Genomic DNA, 23,870 nt, shown 5'->3' on the forward strand with positions numbered 1-23,870 from the left:
GTCAGTTAAGAAGCTGTATACTTACCATAACGTTCCATCTGTGTTGTCCATTTTCATTCTTCGTCAACGTCCCCACCCTCTTTCCCCTGTCCGTATTTATGGAAGACATGATGCAGATACTAGTGGGAGCCACAGTTCATATTGTTTGAGCCCCTGAATTGTTCTGTACAGGGGATATATGATTTTCATATATTATTATATAGACATCTTGTATACATGTTAGCAGCAAACTCGATCTGAGGTAATCGGGGGAATGAGGTATTATGGGATGGAGAGGAGGATCTTCAGATTTGGATCCTAAGCTTGTAAAGTGTCCGAGTCGGATCCGAAACGCACAGGTTGAGGAAGAATGAAAATGGACAACACAGATGGAACATTATGGTTAAGTATATAACTTATTTTTCTTAGTTTGTTCCTCACTGTGAACAGATTATTCAGGAGTCTAAAAGTACATTTTCAAGATTTTTTCATTGAGATGATTTCTGTGAGGAAGATGCCTTGATGACATGCTTTTACTCATCTGGAAGAGGAGAAAGGTAAAAATAGCAACGAAAGAGGTTCGGGAATTATTTTGAACTTATAAGGCACTCTCCAGGTATTCACATCTTATTCTTTATAAGGCCACAAGGTCCTACAGAGACTGGAGATGCTTATGTTTCTGAACTGAGAACAGTTTGTAGTGTAAGAAGTGATTAAAAGGGCAGGTTTTTAAGATGAACAGAACTGACCATATCAGAAGCTGTGTATATTATTGGAGCAAGTGACGTTGCAAAAATACAATTGAAATAGTTTAGAATGTGGAAGTGTGTAAGATAATGTGAGTCAAATAAAAAAATAGCAAAATGAGAAATTAAGAGAAGACGCATTGGTACAGTAACAAAGACAAAAGAGAACCATGAGTTACACAGAAAATATGGCACAGTCAAAACACAAGCCTTATGTACTAGCTGTTGCCCTAAGCATGAGAACAAGTAGTGTGATTTGTTTTTAATTACTTTCTTTAGACTCTGTGATGGAAGCTTTCATTTCACAAAGATATGGTAAAGGAAAGACAAGTGTACTGTCAAGAATCTGCATGTTGAAAAGTAATATGAAAATGAGTTATTTGTTGTAGTGGTTATAGTTGACACTCTGTTGTCTGAAAGTGTGTTAGGGGCATTGAGACAAGAGTGTAGGATAGACTGTGGACCACAGTTGCCTAATGGATAAAGCATTGGAATCCTAAGCCATGGATTGTGCCTTTAAGTCCCATCTTGGCTGATATAATCTTGGGGGTTGGGGATTGTTATAGTGGTTAATGGCATAATGGTTAGGTTGTTTACCTCTCAGAAACAAGGTACAGGTTTTGATTCTCACCTTTGAAAGGAAAACTGTCTAGGTTTATAATGGCCCACAAGGGCAGTTAGCCTAGTACTTTCCATTTCTTATAGGTTCATAGGTGACCGTTAGTAAGTGAAATCCATCCATCCACTACCCCTTTTCCCATTTTTGCACATGGGATCGGGGTGTCACTTCTATATTCTTAGCCATCTAGAGCTAACGTTCACACTGCCAGGTTGCTAGCTTTAATAATGTTAAACTTAAACTAGACACAGTTGTCAGATTATTGCATTTTACCTGAAGAAACGTGCCCTTAAGATTCCACTGAGAAGGAGTCTTCCCAGCTGGACATTCCTGGATAAGAAACATTAATTTTCCTGAAAGGCTCAGAAATGAAAGATGGGTGCACACTGTTAATATACTTGGGACTTCAAGTAAAGTCATTGGGTCAATGCCTACTAATATATAAGATGTTCAACATCCCACTTCAGACGTTTATATTTTGTGTTGATTGGCTTGTGGGAAGCTAGGAATGGTAAAACTGATATGCATTTTGAAAACAGAGAGTAAATGTATACAAGAGTCACATGGTTGCAGAGGCATTTGAATTGTTTACAAGATCGTAGCACTGATATACTTCATGACTTTGCTAACTTTTTTACAGATTTAGGAAAATTACCAGAAAAGTGTCTGCCTTTTAATTTCTTCAAGTCTTTTGAGTTTCTAATACCATGATGGGACTGGACCCCATTCCTAAGTCAAAGTACGATTAAAGTTCATGAAATTAGTATTGTTTCAGTCTTTGATGTCAGCCAAAAATGCTCTTCGCAGCACCCGCAATGTGCCCAATAATGACTCCTCCTGCAATTCGTACAGGGTTACATGTGTTGGTAACATAACTAAGTAGGATTATAGATTCTTTTTTACAAGACCCGTTGCTCCTTTTACTTTTGGAACTGTCTGGGTATCTTTCTTCCACATTGCTGTTATTTCTGCCTGCAGATCCTGATATTTTATGACATTTTATGACCTTGTGGCTGTCTGTACGCAAGACATTTTAGTCACTGGGTGTGGCAATTTCAGTGATCAATGCTGCTTTTCCCTTGTTTTCATGGACCACTATATCCAGTTTTCTAGCATCTGTCTTTGAATTGTTGGTAATGGGTGATGCATGTGATGTAAACTTTATTTTCTATGATGCTTTGTGGCTCATGTTTCCGGTGTTTTTCAGCCACTTCATTACCATAATGGTTCCACAATCCCCGGTGCAACAGTCTTGCCACATTATTATGCCTTTCAGTATACAGTCCTTCTGCCATTAATATGTCAAACCCAGCAATGAGGTGTGTGACTGTTTCCAATTCAGTTTTACAAAACCTACATTTGTCTGTTTCTCCCACATGTTCAATGGACTATGTAAACAAGCGTGTACATTACCCACTATCTTGAGTCTCCAATATTAACCTTTCATCTCTAGGTTTGAATTCACCTCTCCTTAACCATTCCTGCTTTCATTCCTGATCAACATGAGGTTATTCTAGAAGTTTTCTATACTTGCAACTATATTTATGCATTTTCCACATTTCTTGTCTTCTCATCTGGTCCTTCACCTTGTATTCTTTCTTTTTTTTTTTGGCACATTCAGTTGATACTTGATTTTTATCTACTTCTGGTTTGATTTTTATTCCTGCTTGACGCTGATATGCTTCTGGTAGGTTAAGTAGAGAAGTCATCTTAGATTTATTCTCTCATGTACCAAAACTTTCACTACGTTTGGGTCCTGTGAGGTCAGAAGATATGTGTGGAGTCCCATGATTGCAGATGTATAAATGTAGTCAAGTTCAAGGAAGCCCATTCCTCCTCCTGAACGGGGAATATATAGTCTTGGTATACACTGATTTTTATAAATCATTTGGTGAGCATGAAGCATCCTTCATGCTTTTCTGTCTAATCTGTCCAACACATTTTGGCGCCAATTAGTCACTCCAAGACTGTAAGTTAGGACAGGAAGTGCAAACTGGTTTATGGCTTGGATTTTGTTCCTAGATGTCAACGCTGTTTTCAGGATTAATTTAAGTCTTCTAAAGTATTCCTTACCAAGTTTAATTTGCATTTGTTCATGTTTTATTGTTGATTCTTCATCAGTTTCCAAATTGCTCAAGTTCTTTTATATCACATTCTTGTCCCAAATTGACGCTTTCGTGATGCTGCAGTTTTCCTGCTTTAAAGGTTGCAAAAGTTTTGACAACTTGCAGTTGTGCTTTCAGTTCCTCATCTGATGAACTGTACAGTTTTAAATCATCGACAAAGTGAAGATGAGAAGTCTTTACACCTTGTTTTCTAGGAGCCAAATTATAGCCATGGCCTAAGCTGTTAAGTAGACAGCTTAATGGGTTAATTGCAAGGCAGAATAGCAGCGGTGACAGAGAGTCACCCTGGAATATCACCCTTTGCATTTTTATCCCTTGAATAATAATTTGTCCTTTATCATGGCTTAATTACAGAGTGGTTTGCCACTGTTTCATAGTCACTGTAATATAGTCGTTCAGTGTAGGGTGTATCTTATACATTTTTAATCACTCTTTTATCCATGAATATGGGATACTATCAAATGCTTTTTTGTAGTCAATCCATGCCATACTTAGATTCTTCCCATTTTTTTTTACAGTCCTCCACTATGACTTAATTAACAACAAATGATCCTTTGTTCCATATGACTTTCTTTTATTGCCCTTTAGTTCTCCTGCCATAATTGAGTTTTCTTCTAAATGACTATAAACTCTGTTGGCATCAATTCCTGTGTATAGTTTATACGTCATTGAAAGGCAAGTTATTGGTTTATAATTTTTAGGGTAGCTTGCAGGTTCACTCTTAAGTACGAGCAATATTTTTCCTGTTGTTAGCCAGTTTGGTGTCTGTTTGGAGTGTGCGTATAAATAGTTCTTACTCATGGCTAAATCTTCGTGCAAAGATGTTGATACTTTTAGCCAAAAGTTATTTACTGTATCTGGGCATGGAGTTTTCCAATTAGAGGCTTTTCTTAACAGTGTTCCAATCTGTATGTTATTTCATCCCATTTCATGTCCTGCACCTTTAAACTTATTCTTTCTTTTACTTCGTCTGTCAATTTAGCATCTTTGTTATGTTCCACAGGATCTTCATAGATTCGTCTCCAAAATGTATCTATTTCTTCTTTTTTTGGCGATCTTTCAGTTCCTTTTACCTTGTTTCCCCAATTCTGTATAAAACTTTTTTGTGTCATCAATAAATTGCTTGTTTTGTACTTTCCCTTTATATTTATCTGCGTATCTTCTAAGTTGTTTTGCCTGTGCTGAGATTTTTAGTTTATTTGTGATAGTGCATGATAGATCCTGTTCTAATACTGTACATTGCTTTTAGCACATCTATTTTTCGTAGTATTTTTGTTGAACTGTTCCCTCTTCTGTATTCTTCTAACAGTGACACTTCTTATCTAAATTGGCTTATAGTTTTTTCTGTCCGATCTTTTCATGATGGTGTTTGATTTCTCCCCTTCCTTTCCCTCACTACCCTGTGTTCTTGTGGTAGAACTTTATCAGTTATTAATTTAGCTGCACAGTAATGTATCCTGTTTACTTCTGTTATATTGCATGGATCTCTATGGACAGTCCTAATTAGTGTGTTCATTTGTTTTATCTAACTTCTGATTTTTTGGGTTTTATTGACCTTCTGCTTTCTTTCCTTGATCTTAATATATCTATCTATGTATCTCTATTAAATCCAGCAACTGTTCTCTTAGCTCATTTGCTTCTAAACTGAGGGCACATTTTTTTTTATTTACCTTGTCCTGCAGGGTTTCTATAGAAATTCTATAACATCTTCCTGTGGCACATTCTCTTTAATTTCATCTGCCATCCATTGCTCTGTCATATGGGAACTCACTGGCCTATCACTCCTGAACATTGACTGTGTCAGAGTTTCCAGTTTCCTGATGTTCTTCGTGTTTCACTGTTGCAGTCATCACATTTGGGTTATCTGCTTGCAGTAGCCCTCAGTCGGCCTGATTACCAAAGTCTTGGGTCCTGCACCGGTTGCTGTCTCATCTTCTGTGACGTCAGGTAGTCAGGGGTATAAAGCATGCAGCCGACGCCATTACATCAGTCTTTCTTGTCATGCGGTGCCCAAAGCAGAAGCAGTTCGCAAGTGCCGGTCGGCCGACTCTTGAAATTTCCGTTTTCAAGTATCAGAACCGAAGTCTTCAACTAAAGCTAAGTACCCCATTGGGGAAACTTTTTCTTGCTCTAAACCGATGTCAGTAAAAGTCAATAGTTCTATTTCTTGTGGAAAGCAAATACCTCATAAAGATTTTCATTCGTACTGTATTTCTTGCCTAGGTCTTGACCACGACATACCTCGCTGTCGGTTTTGTGTCTTATTTAAACCACGAGCTATTCATCGTCGGTATATTTTCACTTCTAAATATTTTGGTACTCAGTTCAATTATCTAGATATGTCTTCGGTAAGCCACCCGACAACCGACATTCTGAAAAAACGCAGGTCCAAAGCTGCCGACAACGCTTCTCCCAAGCTAGTCGCCAGTTCACCGGTACTCAGTGAGGCACTTTCGCAGCCCCTGATACCCACTACTTCAGATTTGCAGGCCTCTACCAAGACCCATTCAAAGTCTGGTATGCTGCAAGATGCTTCAACTATGGAACCTGCGGATGTCTCTACCTTGGATGGGTTCGGAGCCGCTGTGCAGGCACTGGCGTCTGAGGGTGTATTCAGGCCTACTACTGACTTGCATATTAAATTGACACCATCTTCTTCTTCAAGGCCTAAAACTCGAACCATGCCCAGACTGCATGGTCAGGCCTCTATGCCTAAAAAACAAATGATAAGAATGGCTGAAGACCTTATTACTTTAATCAGAGGAAGCCAACCTTCCCCCTCTAAGAGACCTGGGACTGAATTTGCTTATGATACTTCTGACCAGGATTCTGAAATTTCTGTCTCCTATAATGACCAGGATTTACCTTTATCTACCAATGAGGATTCTGATGCAGAGGACTCTATTCTGTCTGCTTCTCTCCCAGAGGATTTTTCTTTTGGTAAAACCTTGCATACTCTTAGGGAGCATTTTTACTTTGAAAGCCAGGATTACTCTGATTCTAAAAAGAGTCTTGAAGATTTCTTACTCCTGCCCCAACACAGGCCTTTAGCTATCGCTCCTGTGCTGGACATTGTTGACAATGCCGTTTTGGAATCTAGCTTGGCCCCTGACTCTTTACCTCCTGCTCCCAGAAAACCTGAAAGATATTACAGGGTTCCTGATTCTCACAAGTTCCTTTTTAAAAATCCTACTGCGGATCCTGAGACCATTTCACAGGGACCCAAGGGCGTTAAGGCTACTACTGCCAAAAACCCTACCCCCTCTGATAGAGATTCCAGGGCCCTGGATAGATGGGGTAAGAAGGTATACACCTCTGCAACCTTGGCCATCAGGGCCTTAAATTGCCAGTTTCATATGTTAAAGTATCAGCAGCATATTATTGGATTGCTTAAACAGAAAATGATGTTGATTCCTGATTGTGCTGAAAATAAGGATTTACAGGATTTAATGCAGTCTGCTGAATAGGCTGGAAAACGTACTTTGCAATGTGGTTTTGATTCACTAGAGGCATCTTGCAGGGCTGCTGTCACCGGGTCTGTACTTAGAAGGCATGCTTGGCTTAAGGGGCAGTCTTTGCCAGATCATGTTAAAACTAAATTGCTGGATGCTTCCTTAAATCAGGACCGCCTGTTTGGCAACAAAGCAGAATAAGTTCTTAAAATGATGGAGGAAAAAGCTAAATCTAGGCAAACTGTTAAAGATTTCTTACAAATGCAGCCTCCAAGATATAGTAGGCATTGGTCCTTTCCTGCCTCTTCCAGGCCTTCCCAGTTCAAACCCAGAACCAGGAGAACACCTAGGCTTCAGTCCCAGGGTACACACAGGACTAAGCAGTGGGAGGCTCCCACTTCCAAATCGGAGTAGTAAGACTCCCACCTATGGTAAGCTGTCTCAGTGACTTTAACTTTAAAACTGCCAAGCAGTTCTCAACTGACTGCTCCTTTAGCGGGAAAGATTGCTCTGCAAGCAAAAAACTGGAAACTCATTACTCAGGGCAAATGTGTTTTAGACATAGTTTCCCAAGGATACAGATTTCACTTCCACACGTTGCCAACCCCAAACGGTTGGCCAGATGTACCCCCAATTCAGTGGTAAAGGGTCAAAAGCAAGTACTCTCTCTCTTAAGATTAAAGGCTGTTCAGACTGTACCAGAAGAGGAAAAGGGACAAGGTTTCTACTCAAGACTTTTCCTGGTACCCAGAAAAAACAACTCATGGCATCCTATCCTGGACCTGTCTATCCTAAACATCTTTTTGGTGATTCCAAAATTCAAGATGCTAACTCTTTACCAGTTGCTTCCCATGATAGGCAAAGATACCTGGTTGGCAACGCTGGATTTAAAGGAAGCTTACCTGCACATCCCAATCAGGGAATCTTGCAGAAAATACCTACACTTCAAAGCAGGCTGCATGCACTATCAATTCTCTGCACTGCCCTGTTGGTTATCTACTGTGCCCAGGGTATTCACAAAGTGCCTAGCTCCAGTCATTGCATTTTGCAGGCAAAGAAATATTCAAATATACCTATACCTGGACGATTGTCTAATACAGGCAGAAAGCAAGGACAAACTTCTGAATCATATGGCATTTGTACAAAAGGTGTTAACTTGTCTGGGATACACCATAAACGAAAAGAAATCACATCTGGTACCCTGTCAACAAATTATATTCCTGGGAGCAAGCTTGAACACAACGTCCCAGATGGCTTTCCTCACACAAGAGAAACAAATTAATTTGGCAACTTACTTCAAACTAGTGGCCACAAAAACCCTGCTATCTGCAAGGCAAATACTGCAAGCCTTTGGGGTTCATGGCCTTGTGCATTCTACTAATTTCATATGCAAGCCTGCTTATGAGGAAACTACAATGGTATCTAAAAAGCGTATGGTGTCAACATTCTTAGGATCTAGAAGCAATGATTCCTATCATACCTTGCCTACGGTTGGAATTCCTTTGGTAGGCAGAGGCCTGCCATCAAAACAAGGGACTACCATTCACTCTACCCCCTGCCGCCCAAACCCTAACAACACACGCATCAGACAATGCATGGAGGGCTCACCTGGCAGGGAAGTGAATTCAGGGCAAATGGAACCCAAGTCAAATGTACCTCCATATCAATCAAAAAGAAATGTTAGCTGTACAAAATGCTCTGACAGCCTTCAAGGACCACATTCTTCAAGGACAATTAATGGTAAAGACAGACAACACCACTGTTATGTGGTACATAAACAAGCAGGGGGGTACCCTTTCTTGCCCCCTCTGCAGACTAGCCATGGCTCTGTGGAACACAGCCTTGAGCTACCAAGTGCGTCTACAGGCTCAATTCCTGCCAGGAAAACTAAATACACTTGCAGACGAACTAAGCAGAAATCTCATGGACCCACATGAGTGGAAACTGGAACCAAAGACTTTCAACATGTTGATCAACAAATGGGGGGCCCAGATATAGACCTGTTTGCCTCCCCTCAGATCTACCAATTGGACAAAGTCTGCACAACGATTCCGCACAAACAAGCTTGGAAAGTGGATGCTCTGTCCTTCAGCTGGAAAAATCTATCAGTTTATGCCTTTCCTCCTTTGCCTCTCCTGTTCAAAGTACTGCTAGAGATCAGACAGGACAAACCAAGGATGATACTGATTGCACCAAACTGGCCATGCCAACACTGGTGTACCCCCTCTTGTGCAGTGTGTCACATGGCACCTGCCTCAGACCCCTACACTGCTGTCACAGCAGGAGAGCCAGATTCTGCACCCCCAGCTTCAAACCCTGAACCTGGCAGCCTGGCTAATTACCTAATCTCTCCATTACCATCCCTCAGTAAACAAGTGTTGGATGTCATTTTGCAGGCAAGGAGGCCTAGCACTAGAAAATCTTATGCTGAAAAATGGAAAAGATTCTGTGCCTGGAACCAAACTCAAGGGATGGCCACAGCAGCGCCCAATTTACCTCAGATTCTTCAATATTTAACCGAGATGCTTCACAAGGCCCTTTTCTTTTCCTCCATCAAAATTCACACTTCAGCCATTTCAGCTCATTACAACACAGAACCACCCCTCTTTTCTCACACACTGCTCAGGCAGTTCCTCGGAGGGGCCAAAAACTTAAGACCACCCAGGAGAGCCCCAACTCCAGCCAGGGACCTTAACTTTGTATTGGAAAAACTTACTGTTCCTCCTTTTGAACCAGCTGCAACTGCAGAGTTAAAATTCCTTTCTTGGAAAACAGCTTTCTTTTTAGCAATCACTTCAGCAAGAAAGGTGTCTGAATTACAGGCCGTTATGGCAGTGGAGCCTTTCATCATCTTTCATGCGGACAGGGTGTCCCTCAGGACCAACCCCTCTTTCATGCCCAAGGTGGTATCTAGTGTAGCTCTTAATCAGTCCATTCATTTGCCAACCTTCTTTTCTAATCCACAGAACAAAGGGGAACGGATACTGCACTCCTTAGATGTGCACAGACAACTTAGATTTTACTTGGACAGGACTAATCCTCAAAGGAAATCTGAACAACTGCTGGTGGCATTTGCTGCAGGGGCAGAGGGGAAGGCTATTTCAAAGCCAACCATTTCTAAATGGTTAGGCCATTGCATTCATTTCTGCTATAAGCACCATGGAAAACCTATCTCACAGGGGATCCGACCCCATTCAACCAGGGCTGCATCTACCTCTACAGCCTTTCTCGGAGGCGTCCCTATCAGAGACATCCTAGAAGCTGCTACCTGGAGTTCTGTACATAATTTCACCAAGCATTACCATTTGCCAATTTTCTCTAAATCCAGAGCTGAGTCTTGCAGGGCATTTTAGCTGGTCCTAATGCTATCTAAATTCCCCCTTCCATCCTTAGCTTTGGGAATCTACCCAAATGTGATCACTGCAACAGTGAAACACGAAGAACATAGTACAGTTGTGTACACTTACCATAAATGTAGATGTTCGTGTATATTCACTGTTGCAGTCCTGCTTACCGTCCCTCTGGCCCCCTGACTTCTTTTGGCTATACCTTTATTCTCCTTTACTATACTTAAAAGCTTTTTGGTGTATTTGCTTTTTTGTTGGAGGTATAACCTTGTATATATATATATATATATATATATATATTTAGTTGCTTCCCATTAAGGGGGGCACCTGACATCTGGGGCAAGAAAAACTGATGTAATAGTGTCGGCTGCATGCTTTATACCCCTGACTACCTGACGTCATGGAAGATGAGACAGCAACCGACGCAGGACCCAAGACTTTGATAATTAGGCCGACTGAGAGCTACTGCAAGCAGATAACCCAAATGTGATGACTGCAACAGTGAATACACTCAAACGTCTACATTTATGATAAGTGCACACAGTTGTACTTTCCTTCCTTTGCTGTCCAGCTTCAACTGTACATTTAAACTGGTTTCCTGTGCAAGGCTAAAAAAAATATCTTCATATGGCACCTGACCAATTGCTTCTTGTTCCACTGGTTTCCCCTTAATTTGGATATCCATTGCTCTATCCTGTTGTGGTGTTTTCTGAATTAGATTTCCAACACTGTATCCTTCACTTCACAAGTACTCCATAACCTCAGTTTCTATTTCTTTAATTTCTCCATTACTAATCTCCTTTTCATTTGTCTTCTTATTTTTTTTGTATTGTACAATTTTCCATATCTGGATTCCTTTGCCTGTATTTCTCTTCAAATATCTTTGGTGCTGCTCTTTTTGTATTGATTAGTTTTGCTTTCTCCTTCGCATAAATATTACGCCATATTAAATCTCTTTTTCTTTCCCATGTCCATATTTCTTCATCAGATGTCACCCGGCTCTAGTCTCTTATACAGATATCCTGATGTTATTACGTATATACATACTCCCAAGAAAATAGTACTGTGGAATATAGTAGCACGAGAGTTGTAGAGAAAAAAAAAGCTTAGGTTCATTAGGAAGAAATTAGAACAACAAAAAATAGATGAACAGTATGATTACTATTGAGTAACACAAGCTTTACATTTGTCCTGATCTGAAAGCTTTCTTTAGAGTATGTGATAGAAACTTTAATTTTGCAAAGGTGTGATAAAAGAAAGACAGGTGTGCTCAGAAGAATCTGCACGTTGAAAAGCACTATGAAAATGAGTTATTTGTTGTAATGATTATAGTTGACATATTCTTGTCTGCAAGTGTGTTCAGGACATTCAGACAAGAGTGTAGGTTAGACTTTTGTTTCATATTTTGTTAAAGACAGAGGTATCCCAAAGAGCTGATACAAAGGTACCTGAACACTTGGAAGGTGGTGTAACTGTCATTGGTGATCTATTAGATTGGGCTCGTTTATAAGAAGAGCGTGATAGGAGACTGATATAGCTGATAAATAAGGACAACATAATTACTACTGAAATAAAAGCAAATGGAAGATAACAATAACACATGTGAACTACATGGGTCTTATTCTGATATCAGAAGGACTGAAGCTTCTGCCACATTTCACCAAATAGCTGTTTGTTGGTGAATGTTTTAGCCAAATGGAAAAAATGTTTGTGTGTGCGCATGTATGTGTAGATGTGCTGCAGCAGGCATCTCTGAGGATTTAGTGTGTGCGCGTGTTCACATCTGCTCATAGTTTGGAAGATCACCATCTCCTCTGTCATCATGTGTTTTGCATGTGGAGGGAAACCTGAGATCTTGACCAAAACTTCCATACATAAGGATGACGAGCAGTGTGTTCAAATAGCACTTTTGAGAGGACACAAACCAAAGGAGGATCTGTGAGGCAGCAGTTGTATCTGCTGTACCACTGTTCCTTTCAGTTATTTAGAACGAAAAATATCAAAGTAGTATGTTCTTAGTCTGTAACTATTGCACATGTATCCTAATGGTTGTAATATAAGACCAGCTTTGACAGATTCAGAAATGCTAAGAACTTAGGTGGGAGCCTGTCCTATTTTCTGAAAGATTACAGATTTGCAGCATAATTGCTGTATTTATTCCACACACTGTGTATATTGATAACAGGCAACACAGAAACAGAACAGCATCATGTTTGTTTGACAGTGATCATAGTCTATCTTGATTTTTTGTAAGCATGTGCATAGGTAAGCCCATGAATGAAAAAAAATTACTACAGAAACGTGTTTCTCCTTAGCTATATATGAGTAGTCTCAAGCAGATTCTACCTTTTGACATACCACACTTTATTGAATTGACAGCTGTTTATGTTTGACTTCATCTGACTTTTTTGTGCATGTCGTTTTCATAATTATATGCAACTTAACTTAACAACTCTGTTGGTATTTTTGTATTAGGGCTGCTGCCATGGGTGAAACTGATAGACAATTTTGATGCAAAGTACTCTTATGTCACCAATGAAGACACTTTGTTCACCTTCAGAACCAATCTTAACTCTCCTCGTTACAAGCTAATTAATATCGATCTGAAATACCCAGATCCCTCTCAGTGGAAGACCCTGATTCCGGAGCATGAGAAAGATGTTTTAGGTAAGAAAAATTATATTAAGTTAAGTAATTTAAAGAGACTGCATTGGGCTGCTGTTTAAATAATCATTCAAAATATCATTTTGGTGTTGTCATGGCACTTTGTGCAAGAGGATTTATTTAAGGGTTTTCTGTGTGCCAGAGAACTTGTGAACTTGGGAAGAGTTCCAGACCTCACATTTTTCAGTCTCTCTCAGTTTTCCAAAGTTCAAAATGTTATACCTTCAAATTCCATTCACATTTCATTCCTTTACTCAGGCTCTTGGTAATGTTGGAATTAAAAGATGTTTACCATCACATTCATATTGAGAAAGATTTCAGACTTTAAGATCCTCTATTCCTGTCTTACACTATTAGTTCTCTGTCTTACCCTTAGGTCTTTATGCTGCACCAAGGGTATTTACTGTGTCTGGTTCAAGTAATTCCAAATTGCAAACTTCAAGACATTCACATTTTTCCATATTTGAACAATTGTGATATATTTGCAAACTCTTTTTCCAGTTGTCAAGATTTTCTGACTTGTGTCAAGAACCTCTTGCTCATTCTGGGGTTTCAAGTGAAGGTACATATCCCAAAGAATATTTTTTTCTGGGATGTTTTCCTGGATACTTCCCTAAGAAGAACTTTTCCTCTACTATATAAAGTAGAACTCTACAGAAAAGTATTTCCTGAGCTTTTTTGTACGATCTTTGGTATCTAACAAGGAATTTCTTTGGATTCTAGATTTCATGGCCTCTATGATTATTGTGATTCCCTTGGCCAGACTTCACATGAGAAAAATTCATTGGTACCTCAGTTCAGTCTGGTTTACTTTCCTGAGTCCGGTGTTCAGGTTTGTAAGAAGGGAGATATCATTTGTAGGTGGAGCAGTTCTTTTTTAACCTAGGTCTGTCCTTTTCTCTGCTGCCTCCCTTTCAGTCTGTTTCAGTAGACGCTTCAGATTTTTCTTGGGGAGGCTGTACTCAAAGTTGTAAGTGCAAAGTCTGTGGAACAAACAGGACAGACAGAAGCACATCAAAGTCAAAGATGCTGGCAGTAATCAATGCTGTAAACATCTTAAAATTGGTCCCTTGGACATCTTCCAGTTATAATGGACAATACCACTGTGATGTGGTATGTAAGTAAATGGGGTACAAGAACGTATCCTTTTTGCAGACTTGCTTTAATGGTCTGCGGGGTGGCAACTTAAGTCATTTTGACTCTTAAGGCCGCTGATATTCTTCAGAGCAAAAATATTGGAACTGGCCTTTTTATGGTGTAATGACGAGTTAAAGATGTAGCACATGTACTGTATTAAAAATATCATGTTGCATGCCTTTAAGCATACATTACTTGAAACACTGTAATCTTCTTTTTCTGCTTACTTGTACCCTTTTAATGTGTCCTGATATGGGTCACCATTCAGACTTTACTGTCTCTGCACACCAACTGTCCAGCTGATACTCACACTTCTAGTAAACTGACTTTTGGAAATCATTTGCCGCATGCCTCCCTTTACAGTGAACAAAGTCTCAAGTGCACCCACCAGGCGATCCTCATCTGTGTCCACACCAGTATTACACTTTAGTTAACCTACGTAATTGTTGCCTCTTTGTTATTCTCCATATCTCATTTTTAGTAGTGCCTTTCTTGCTATCTGATTATGTGCCTGTTATTCTTATCCCCTCTTTGCTGTTAGAATGTGATTTACGACTTGATTTTAACAATGGCCTATCTTTTGACTTCAGTTCTTTTCTTCTACTTGATAAGGAAGGCTTTATAAAGGAACTTGTAACCAAAATGTGTTTCCTATATTCCTGAAAAATATTAAAATTGGTTAATTAAGATAGAAACGTAGACCTTAATGAAAGGTGAGAACAGCTACCTGCTTGTTTGCATGCCTGCTGTATAACTATCCACCATTTATTTTAAAACAATGAAGATTAAAACATTTTTTTTTTTAAACAAAAAATGTATTTATTAAATTATCACATATGACTTAGGCAATCATACATTTATATAAATGAAAACAAACAATATTGACATATTTTTAGTTGCAAACATTATACATCACTTAGTTCTGGTCTTTGGTGCAGGCTGGAGAAGTTGTTTGACCGCAACTGAGCTACAAAATATAAGTATTTTTTGATTATTTTAACAGATTACTGTTTTTATAATTTAATATATATAAAGCACTTTGTCTATTCAGAAATCTTCAGAAATCTTTTCTGTTTAAAACTTTCATAGCTTGTTGTCTTAGGCTATTGTATAAACTGAAACATTGGAGAAGTTTTTGACGCCTTCTGAGCTAAAAAAATATAAGTTTTTTGGATTATTTAACAGATTACTGTTTTTATAATTTAATATATATAAAGCACTTTGTCTATTCAGAATCTTCAGAAATCTTTTTCTGTTTAAAAACTTTCATAGCTTGTTGTCTTAGGCTATTGTATAAACTGAAACATTTACTCTGTGTAATTATCTTGGCTAGTGGGGGGGGGTTCTTTGTGTTCTGTAAAAAAAAAAGTTGTTGTTCTGGTCTTTGGTGCAGGCTGGAGAAGTTGTTTACAAAATATAAGTATTTTTGATTATTTTAACAGATTACTGTTTTATAATTTAATATATATAAAGCACTTTGTCTATTCAGAATCTTCAGAAATCTTTTTATAGCTTGTTGTCTTAGCTATTGTATAAACTGAAACATTTACTCTGTGTAATTATCTCTTGGCTAGTGGGGGCTGGTTCTTTGTTCTTTTGTAAAAAAGTTGTTGTTCTGGTCTTTGGTGCAGGCTTTTGATTATTTTAACAGATTACTGTTTTTATAAATATATATAGCACTTTTTGTCTATTCAGAATCTTCAAGAAATCTTTTCTGTTTAAAAACTTTTCATAGCTTGTTGTCTTAGGCTATTTTGTCCCACCGAACCTTCTTGTGTCTGACCTGTCCTTCTCAAACTTTTTTCTGGCTTTTGAATATTTACTGCTGCATTCTATTTAAACTGTTTTTGTGTTGATTAACTGTTTTTGCTCTTAAAAAGTTATTTGTTGCTTAATTTTACCTGTAGGCTAACACACTGTTTTTTCCTTGTCTCTGTAAAAAAAAAAAAATCTCTTGTTTTCCCACCTTACTGAACTAGAGTAGTCCAGTTTCAGAGTTGCTGATCCCTGGGCTTTTTTTTAGTTCCTGTTACTGATCCATTGCCTTATTAGGAAGGAGGAAAGTTTCTTTGCTTACCAGTGGAGTGACTTTCACCAGATATAAGTATTTTTGTGGCTTTCCCACTGTTATTAAGCTAGCGACTGCATTTAGCCCTGTTTACTGCTACTTTAAGTGATTTCTGCATTTTACACTGTTTATTGCACTTTAATTGTTAAGTTAATTGTTTGCAAATTGGCTGCTACTACACACAAAAGCTTAGCCGATTTACAGCATTTATAGCATTTACTGTCTGTTTTTCCTTATCTCTGTAATAAAACAAAAAATCTCTTGTTTTCCCACTTTACTGAACTAGAGTAGTCCAGTTTCAGAGTTGCTGATCCCTGGGCTTTTTTTTAGTTCCTGTTACTGATCCATTGCCTTATTAGGGAGGAGGGAAGTTTCTTTGCTTACCAGTGGAGTGGGAAGCACTGAGACGCCTTTTGTCAAGTTTCAGCCAGAAACTAGTAGTCCATTGGGGCCAATTCCTAGCTCCCTTCAGCCCCTGCTATAAAAAAACTGTACTGCTGATCTAACCAGCATATCCTAAAACTGAAAAGTTCATCTCTACTTGATTCCCAAGTAGACTATTCTCTATCTGTAAAGCCTAGCACTTACTCCTACAGTACTTGCACCTTGATAAAGCACTCTTATTATAGATAGTACCCCACCAGCCCAAAACCCACTTCCTCGAGTCCTTTGAAAGTTCTTTATCTACTACTTCTAGTATCGAGGGATCAGTTGCTAGTGTCCTCTCAGCTCAACTGGTGAACCTGGGAATATTGAGGCAATGTTACAATTGCCTCATGTACCAATCCTCTCCTTCTCCCACAAAACACAAATACACGTGAGAGATGCAACTATACGGCCAAACTGGAGGCTGAGCTCTCTCAACATAGGACTGGCAAGACCAGACAGGAGGAGAAGGCAACCACACACAATACATACCCAGTCACACATGGTACCATCACAACTTCAAATCATACACATACTCACACAAGAGACATACCGAGGCTCTGGTCAAAAATTTACCAAAACAGCAGAGGCCACCAAAGCAGACACCCAAACAACTACCACCTCACCACCCAACACATGCAACACATAGACCACACAGTCAGAGTGTCAAACAGTCACAGCCCTTAAGCCAAACAAAATGCCAGACACACTTCTCATTGGTGATTCCATAGTCAGACACCACCAGACTGAGTAAGGAGAAGGTCACATACCTTCACCTAGAATGATGCCACAATACAGTGATAAGATGATCAGCTTTAATAATTGGCTTAAATTGTGTCATTCAAAGGGGATCAATGTCTGTCTGCCTGGGATGACATGCTGGCGGCTTGCACCTGTCACCCTGGGCTTCGGATATTGGCAAAGGCTCTTGCCACCCCATAGTGCCTTTTTAGGCAAGGCTCAAATTCTAAACCTACCACCCTAGAACACCAAAAGGAAAAAACTAAGGGTAATGCTGCTCAATGCCAGAAGTCTCAATCTCAAGATGGCCCTTCTCAATATGGAGAACATCGATGTCTGTGCTGTGACAGAAACCTGGTTCAAGGCTCCTGAGAGCACCCCAGCACTAACAGGTTTCACCTCATATCATGCCCGCCCCAAAATCCGGACAACACCAAGAAAGGAGGGGTGTCCATATTCATAAAGGACACCCACACCTCAAGGTTGGTGCATCGGAGACCATCCAGGTGCAATTAACCATAGGCAAGACTGCTCTGCAATTTGTAGCATGTTACAGGCCACCCTCTCAAACTCAGGAACCTCACATGGCCTTCCTGAAAACATTGGAGGGATAAATGTATCTCCAAACACCATCATACTAGGTGACTTCAACTACCCTAATATAGACTGGGAACACTACTCAAGCCCAACACTCTAACCCAAAGATTCCTGGAGTTCATAAACTCAAATGCCATGGAACAACTAGTCACCATCCCCAAGAGGTGAAAACATACTTGATCTCATCATCACGAACATGGGATCAAACCGAGTTCAACACCGGAAGTATACCCTCACTGGTGAGATCAGATCATAAACTAATCTCGCTGGAGGTCCTCATCCCCCCACCTGAAACAAAAAGACCACAGTGAAAAACTTCTCAAACTAGTGTGGTCTCCTTTAAGGCCCCTGAGCCAGTGGTAAACATTACTCAAACCGCTGAATCACTTACAAATGCCTTCTACCAGCACCTACAGGACTGCATGGATCAGGCAATCCCAAACAAAACTAAGACTCTCTGTACCAAAGGCAAGCGTCCAGTCTGGTGGACCCCAGCCATAAACAAGCTCTACAACAAAAGGAGGAAGCTACTACAAGATAGAGCAAAATCCTTGAAAGGTAAGACACCTTTGATCATTATAAGTAAAAACTAAGAGCTCTCATAAAATCATCCAAGGCAAATTTTGAGAGAAAAACGCCAAGGACTCTAAAGACAATCATAAGGCCTTCTTTAGCTATGTTAGAAACCTAGGGAAACTCCCAGATATGCTCAGAATTAGTTCAAAATGATGTGAAAATTACTGAACCTACACACATTGCTAACATACTGGCTGACAGGTTCAGTGCAAACTTCTCCCCCCCCAAAGGAGAGATATCTATTCCAAAGGATTGGAGCCCCCAAACATCTCCAACGCCCAGGTGAGAACTGCCTCACTAAGGCAAAAACACAGCATCCATGGGACCGTATGGATGCCTCCCCTGTGTGCTTCATGAACGGAACGAGGAACTAAACCCACAGTTAGGACAGCTATTTAATCTTAGCCTCACCTCAGGATACTGTGGTCCCACTTCATAAGGGCGGTGCCTCCACAGACCCTGGAAATTACCGCCCATTAGCTTGACAAGCCTTATCTGCAAAGCCATGGAGAGGATCATAATGGAACTCATAAATAAAGACATAGGGAACTTGCAGACTTTGGATCCAACCCAGTTTGGCTTTGTCAAAGGCAGATCCTGCCTCTTAAACTTGGTTGACTTTTTCGAGACAGTCACCAAGGCCATTGATGAGGGAAAGGCAGTCCATACAGCCTACCTCGACCTGGCAAAGGCCTCGACACAATACCCCACTCAGGTATCATCGAAAACTCATCAGCTTGAATGTAAACCCATACATCACAAGATGGGTTGCAAACTGGCTAAGCGACAGAACCCACAGGGTCAGAGTTGCTGGAGCCATGTCAGACTCAAAGCCTGTCACAAGTGGTGTCCCACAGGTCAGTCCTGGGTCCACTCTTGTTCGGCATCTACTTTTCTGAAGTACAAGCAAACACAGGAGGGTTATGGCTGACAAAGTTTGCAGATGACTGCACATCTGACACAGATATCCTCCAGAAGGGCCTCACAGAAACGGATAACTGGTGCCAGAGCCATGGCCTGAAGTTAAACGCCAAAAATGCATAGTCATACTTCGGGAAAAACAAGGTTACCCCTAGCTACCATATAGGTGACAATCCACTGAGCACAGAAAAGTCATCAGGGATCTGGGGACCCAAGTTGACAGTAGTCTTCGCTTGACACTCATGTTGCTAAAGTAGTTAGAAACCTTCTATATCGCCCACCTGATCATGAAGGATTCACATCTAGATCAAGGGAGGTCATCGCCCCTGTACTCATCACTCATTAGACCTATGATTGAGTACAATGCCCGAATGTATCTGACCAGACACCTGATGCAGCTTGAAAGGCCCCAAAAGTTCCTCACCAAAAGGATAAAGGGTCTCAAAATATGTCTTATGCTGCCCGACTGAAAGAACTCCAGCTTTATTCAGTCTCATACCGCTTGCTCAGAGGTGACCTGTGCCTGACATATAAGGCCATGTCAAACCCAGATTTGATGAATATGCTTCACCTCAAAAAATCTAGATCCCTCAGAACCACAAGGGCGAGAGACTTAAACCTTGACACGGTTATAAATAGAACGTGCTGGAGGGACAGATTCATCACCCAGAGACTCCTATGCTGTGGAACAAAATCGGTACATGTGAGGCAGAGCACGCTGGCCTTGTTCAAGAGGAATCTTGACCAATGGATGGGAGATCGCAGATATACCCCAGGGATTACTTCAGTGTCACTGCTTGACAGAGGCACAGAAAAATGATAGGCATAGTTTTTATTCAAACTAAAGGGGTGGCGAAAGCCACATAACTATGGGCTAGGCTTATAAATGCCCTTGGGCAGATAGCCTAGTATGAACCTATGAACCTATGAACCTATAATCTATTCAGTCATTGCCAGTCAAACGTTACATAGCTCAATAAATCCTGCCTTCTTTTAAACCTCATTCCTCCTCCAAAATGTTATTCTGCATGTATTGTTCCCACAATTCCCATTTTTCTATGTAAACTACTGCTACCCTTTTCTAAAGATATTTCCAGTGGTTTTCTGTCTGTTGCTATATTCACTATTCTAGTACAGTTGTTTTAGACTTTGATTTCCTTTTTCTAGTAATTGTTTTTTGATAGCAATGATAATTAGACAACCCAAGGCTTTACTATGTCTAGGCAATTCCGATTCTATATCATAGCTCAAAAAATAATTTCCTTTGTTAAACAATTTGCTCACGCAGTATTTCTGATAGAGTCGTCTGAGGAGAATTTTTAAAGTCTGCCAACTCATTACTCTGCCAAAAAAATATGTTCCTAATTACCTCTTTCTTCCCCACCACACCTCCAACATTTGCTATCTACCTGATGAAAAATTCTTTGAAGTCTACTCAGGGTATAAAAATACCTATATAAACACATCTAAGTAAAGATCCTAAATATTCTAGACTTTGTTGCATATTTGGGAGTCGTACATATACCCCCATATTTATTTGTGAATTGCTTATCCAGTCTCCTTTCCCAATCCTTTCTAATTTCCTGTGACTGATTCTAATAGTTATTATGTAAAATTTTATATGCTTTACTGATTATCCCTTTTTTTAACAGCAGCTTCTGTTCTAGATTCTGCTAAAAACTCTACCAGTGCTGGTCTTCAACTTAGGATTCCCTGATTTATTTTCCTTTGCCTGTTTACAAATGCCTTCTACCAGCACCTACAGGACTGCATGGATCAGGCAATCCCAAACAAAACTAAGACTCTTTGTACCAAAGGCAAGCATCCAGTCTGGTGGACCCCAGCCATAAACAAGCTCTACAACAAAAGGAGGAAGCTACTACAAGATAGAGCAAAATCCTTGAAAGGTAAGACACCTTTGATCATTATAAGTAAAAAACTAAGAGCTCTCATAAAATCATCCAAGGCAAATTTTGAGAGAAAAATCGCCAAGGACTCAAAAGACAATCATAAGACCTTCTTTAGCTATGTTAGAAACCTAGGAGGAAACTCCCAGATATGCTCAGAATTAGTTCAAAATGATGTGAAGATTACTGAACCTACACACATTGCCAACATACTGGCTGACAGGTTCAGTGCAAACTTCTCCCCTCCCCTAAAAGGAGAGATATCTATACCAGAGGATTGTAGCCCCCCAAACATCTCCAACGCCCAAGTGAGAACTGCTCTCTCCAAGGCAAAAAACACAGCATCCATGGGACCAGATGGTGTCCCTGGCTGTGTGCTCCACGAACTCAATGAGGAATTAAACCCGCAGTTAGGACAGCTAATTAATCTTAGCCTCACCTCAGGATACGTACCCAAGGAGTGGCGCGTCGACTGTGGTCCCACTTCACAAGGGCGGTGCCTCCACCGACCCTGGAAATTACCGTCCCATTAGCTTGACAAGCCTTATCTGCAAAGCCATGGAGAGGATCATAATGGAACTCATAAATAAAGACATAGGGAACTTGCAGACTTTGGATCCATCCCAGTTTGGCTTTGTCAAAGGCAGATCATGCCTTTTAAACTTGGTTGACTTTTTCAAAATAGTCACCAAGGCCATTGATGAGGGCAAGGCAGTCCATACAGCCTACCTCGACCTGGCAAAGGCTTTCGACACAATACCCCACTCAGGTATCATCGAAAAACTCATCAGCTTGAATGTAAACCCATACATCACAAGATGGGTTGCAAACTGGCTAAGTGACAGAACCCACAGGGTCAGAGTTGCTGGTGCCATGTCAGACTCAAAGCCTGTCACAAGTGGTGTCCCACAGGGCTCAGTCCTGGGACCACTCTTGTTCGGCATCTACTTTTCTGAAGTACAAGCAAACACAAGAGGGTTATGGCTGACAAAGTTTGCAGATGACTGCAAACTGGGCGCCATAGTCGAAAACACATCTGACACAGATATCCTTCAGAAGGGCCTCACAGAAACGGATAACTGGTGCCAGAGCCATGGCCTAAAGTTAAACACCAAGAAATGCATAGTCATACCCTTCGGGAAAAACAAGATTACCCCTAGCTACCATATAGGTGGCAATCCACTGAGCACAGAAGAAGTCATCCGGGATCTGGGGACCCAGGTTGACAGTAACCTTGCGTTTGACACTCATGTTGCCAAAGTAGTTAGGAAAACTTTCTACATTACCCACCTGATCATGAAGGGATTCACATCTAGATCTAGGGAGGTCATCGTCCCCCTGTACTCATCACTCATTAGACCTATGATTGAGTACAATGCCCCATTCGGAATGTATCTGACCCGACACCTGCAGCAGCTGGAAAGGCCCCAAAAGTTCCTCACCAAAAGGATAAAGGGTCTCAAAAATATGTCTTATGCTGCCCAACTGAAAGAACTCCAGCTCTATTCAGTCGCATACCGCTTGCTCAGAGGTGACCTGTGCCTGACATATAAGGCCATGTCAAACCCAGATTTGATGAATATGCTTCACCTCAAAAAATCTAGATCCCTCAGAACCACAAGGGCGGGAGACTTAAACCTTGACACGGTTATTAATAGAATGCGCTGGAGGGACAGATTCATCACCCAGAGACTCCCTATGCTGTGGAACAAAATCCCGGTACATGTGAGGCAGAGCACCTCGCTGGCCTTGTTCAAGAGGAATCTTGACCAATGGATGGGAGATCGCAGATATACCCCAGGGATTACTTCAGTGTCACTGCTTGACAGAGGCACAGCAAAATAATAGGCATAGTTTTCTTCACACTAAAGGGGTGGCGAAAGCCACATAACTATGGGCTAGGCTTATAAATGCCCTTGGGCAGATAGCCTAGTATGAACCTATGAACCTATGTACTCCGAGATCATTCCTTGATAGGGAAGGCAATCTCTAGCTTGCAATCCAAATAGATTCTTGGTCTCTTCTCATTCTTTTTCCCTTTGTAATTATTTGCTCAGAATACCTTGGTTCCTTTACCCGTTTTCTTCACTAAATTCCAACTCCCCTCTTGCCAGTCATCTGTAAGTTGCAGTCATCCCCATTGGCAGAATCTCCTTTATCTATTCCCGTGTTGGCTTAGTTCTTGGAGTACTCACGGCTATTTTATGAATATAATATTTTGTGTGGTTATTGTCATTCTCCTTAAGGATCTGCATCCAAAATCTGAGTCTAAAATGAAAACACTCTTAATGCAAATGCCTGGCTTCACTGCATTGTTTTTTTTTAACTTTACTAGTATCTTCATAGTTGCAGTTCGTTTTGTCATTCTTTAATGTCTTTAAGACATTGTTTATTACATCACATCAGACATTTTGATTACTGATATACTTTTAAGCAATGAGCTCCTGTTTGTACTTTATAATTGACAAGTAAAATAAGTAGCTGTTACTCTCGAGTTCTGGTTTTGACTAACTTGGAGATCATAGTAAAGTAACCTGTGTAACTAGCACATCAACATGTATCAG

General features: G+C 40.4%; 1 protein-coding gene across 1 annotated transcript in view; it reads left to right on the top strand.

Annotated features, from left to right (window-relative positions):
- LOC122811978 (prolyl endopeptidase-like) overlaps nucleotides 1-23,870 on the top strand; it is a 2,225,690-nt gene that overhangs the window by 1,044,050 nt on the left and 1,157,770 nt on the right. Inside the window, exon 8 of the mRNA XM_044084182.1 lies at nucleotides 12,745-12,936. Within this exon, the coding sequence (XP_043940117.1) occupies nucleotides 12,745-12,936 (192 nt within the window). The remainder of the gene's footprint in view (nucleotides 1-12,744; nucleotides 12,937-23,870) is intronic.

This window comes from Protopterus annectens, chromosome 1.part1 (genome assembly GCF_019279795.1).
Source record: "Protopterus annectens isolate FY-2018-M chromosome 1.part1, PAN1.0, whole genome shotgun sequence".
Taxonomy (NCBI): Eukaryota; Metazoa; Chordata; order Ceratodontiformes; family Protopteridae; genus Protopterus; species Protopterus annectens.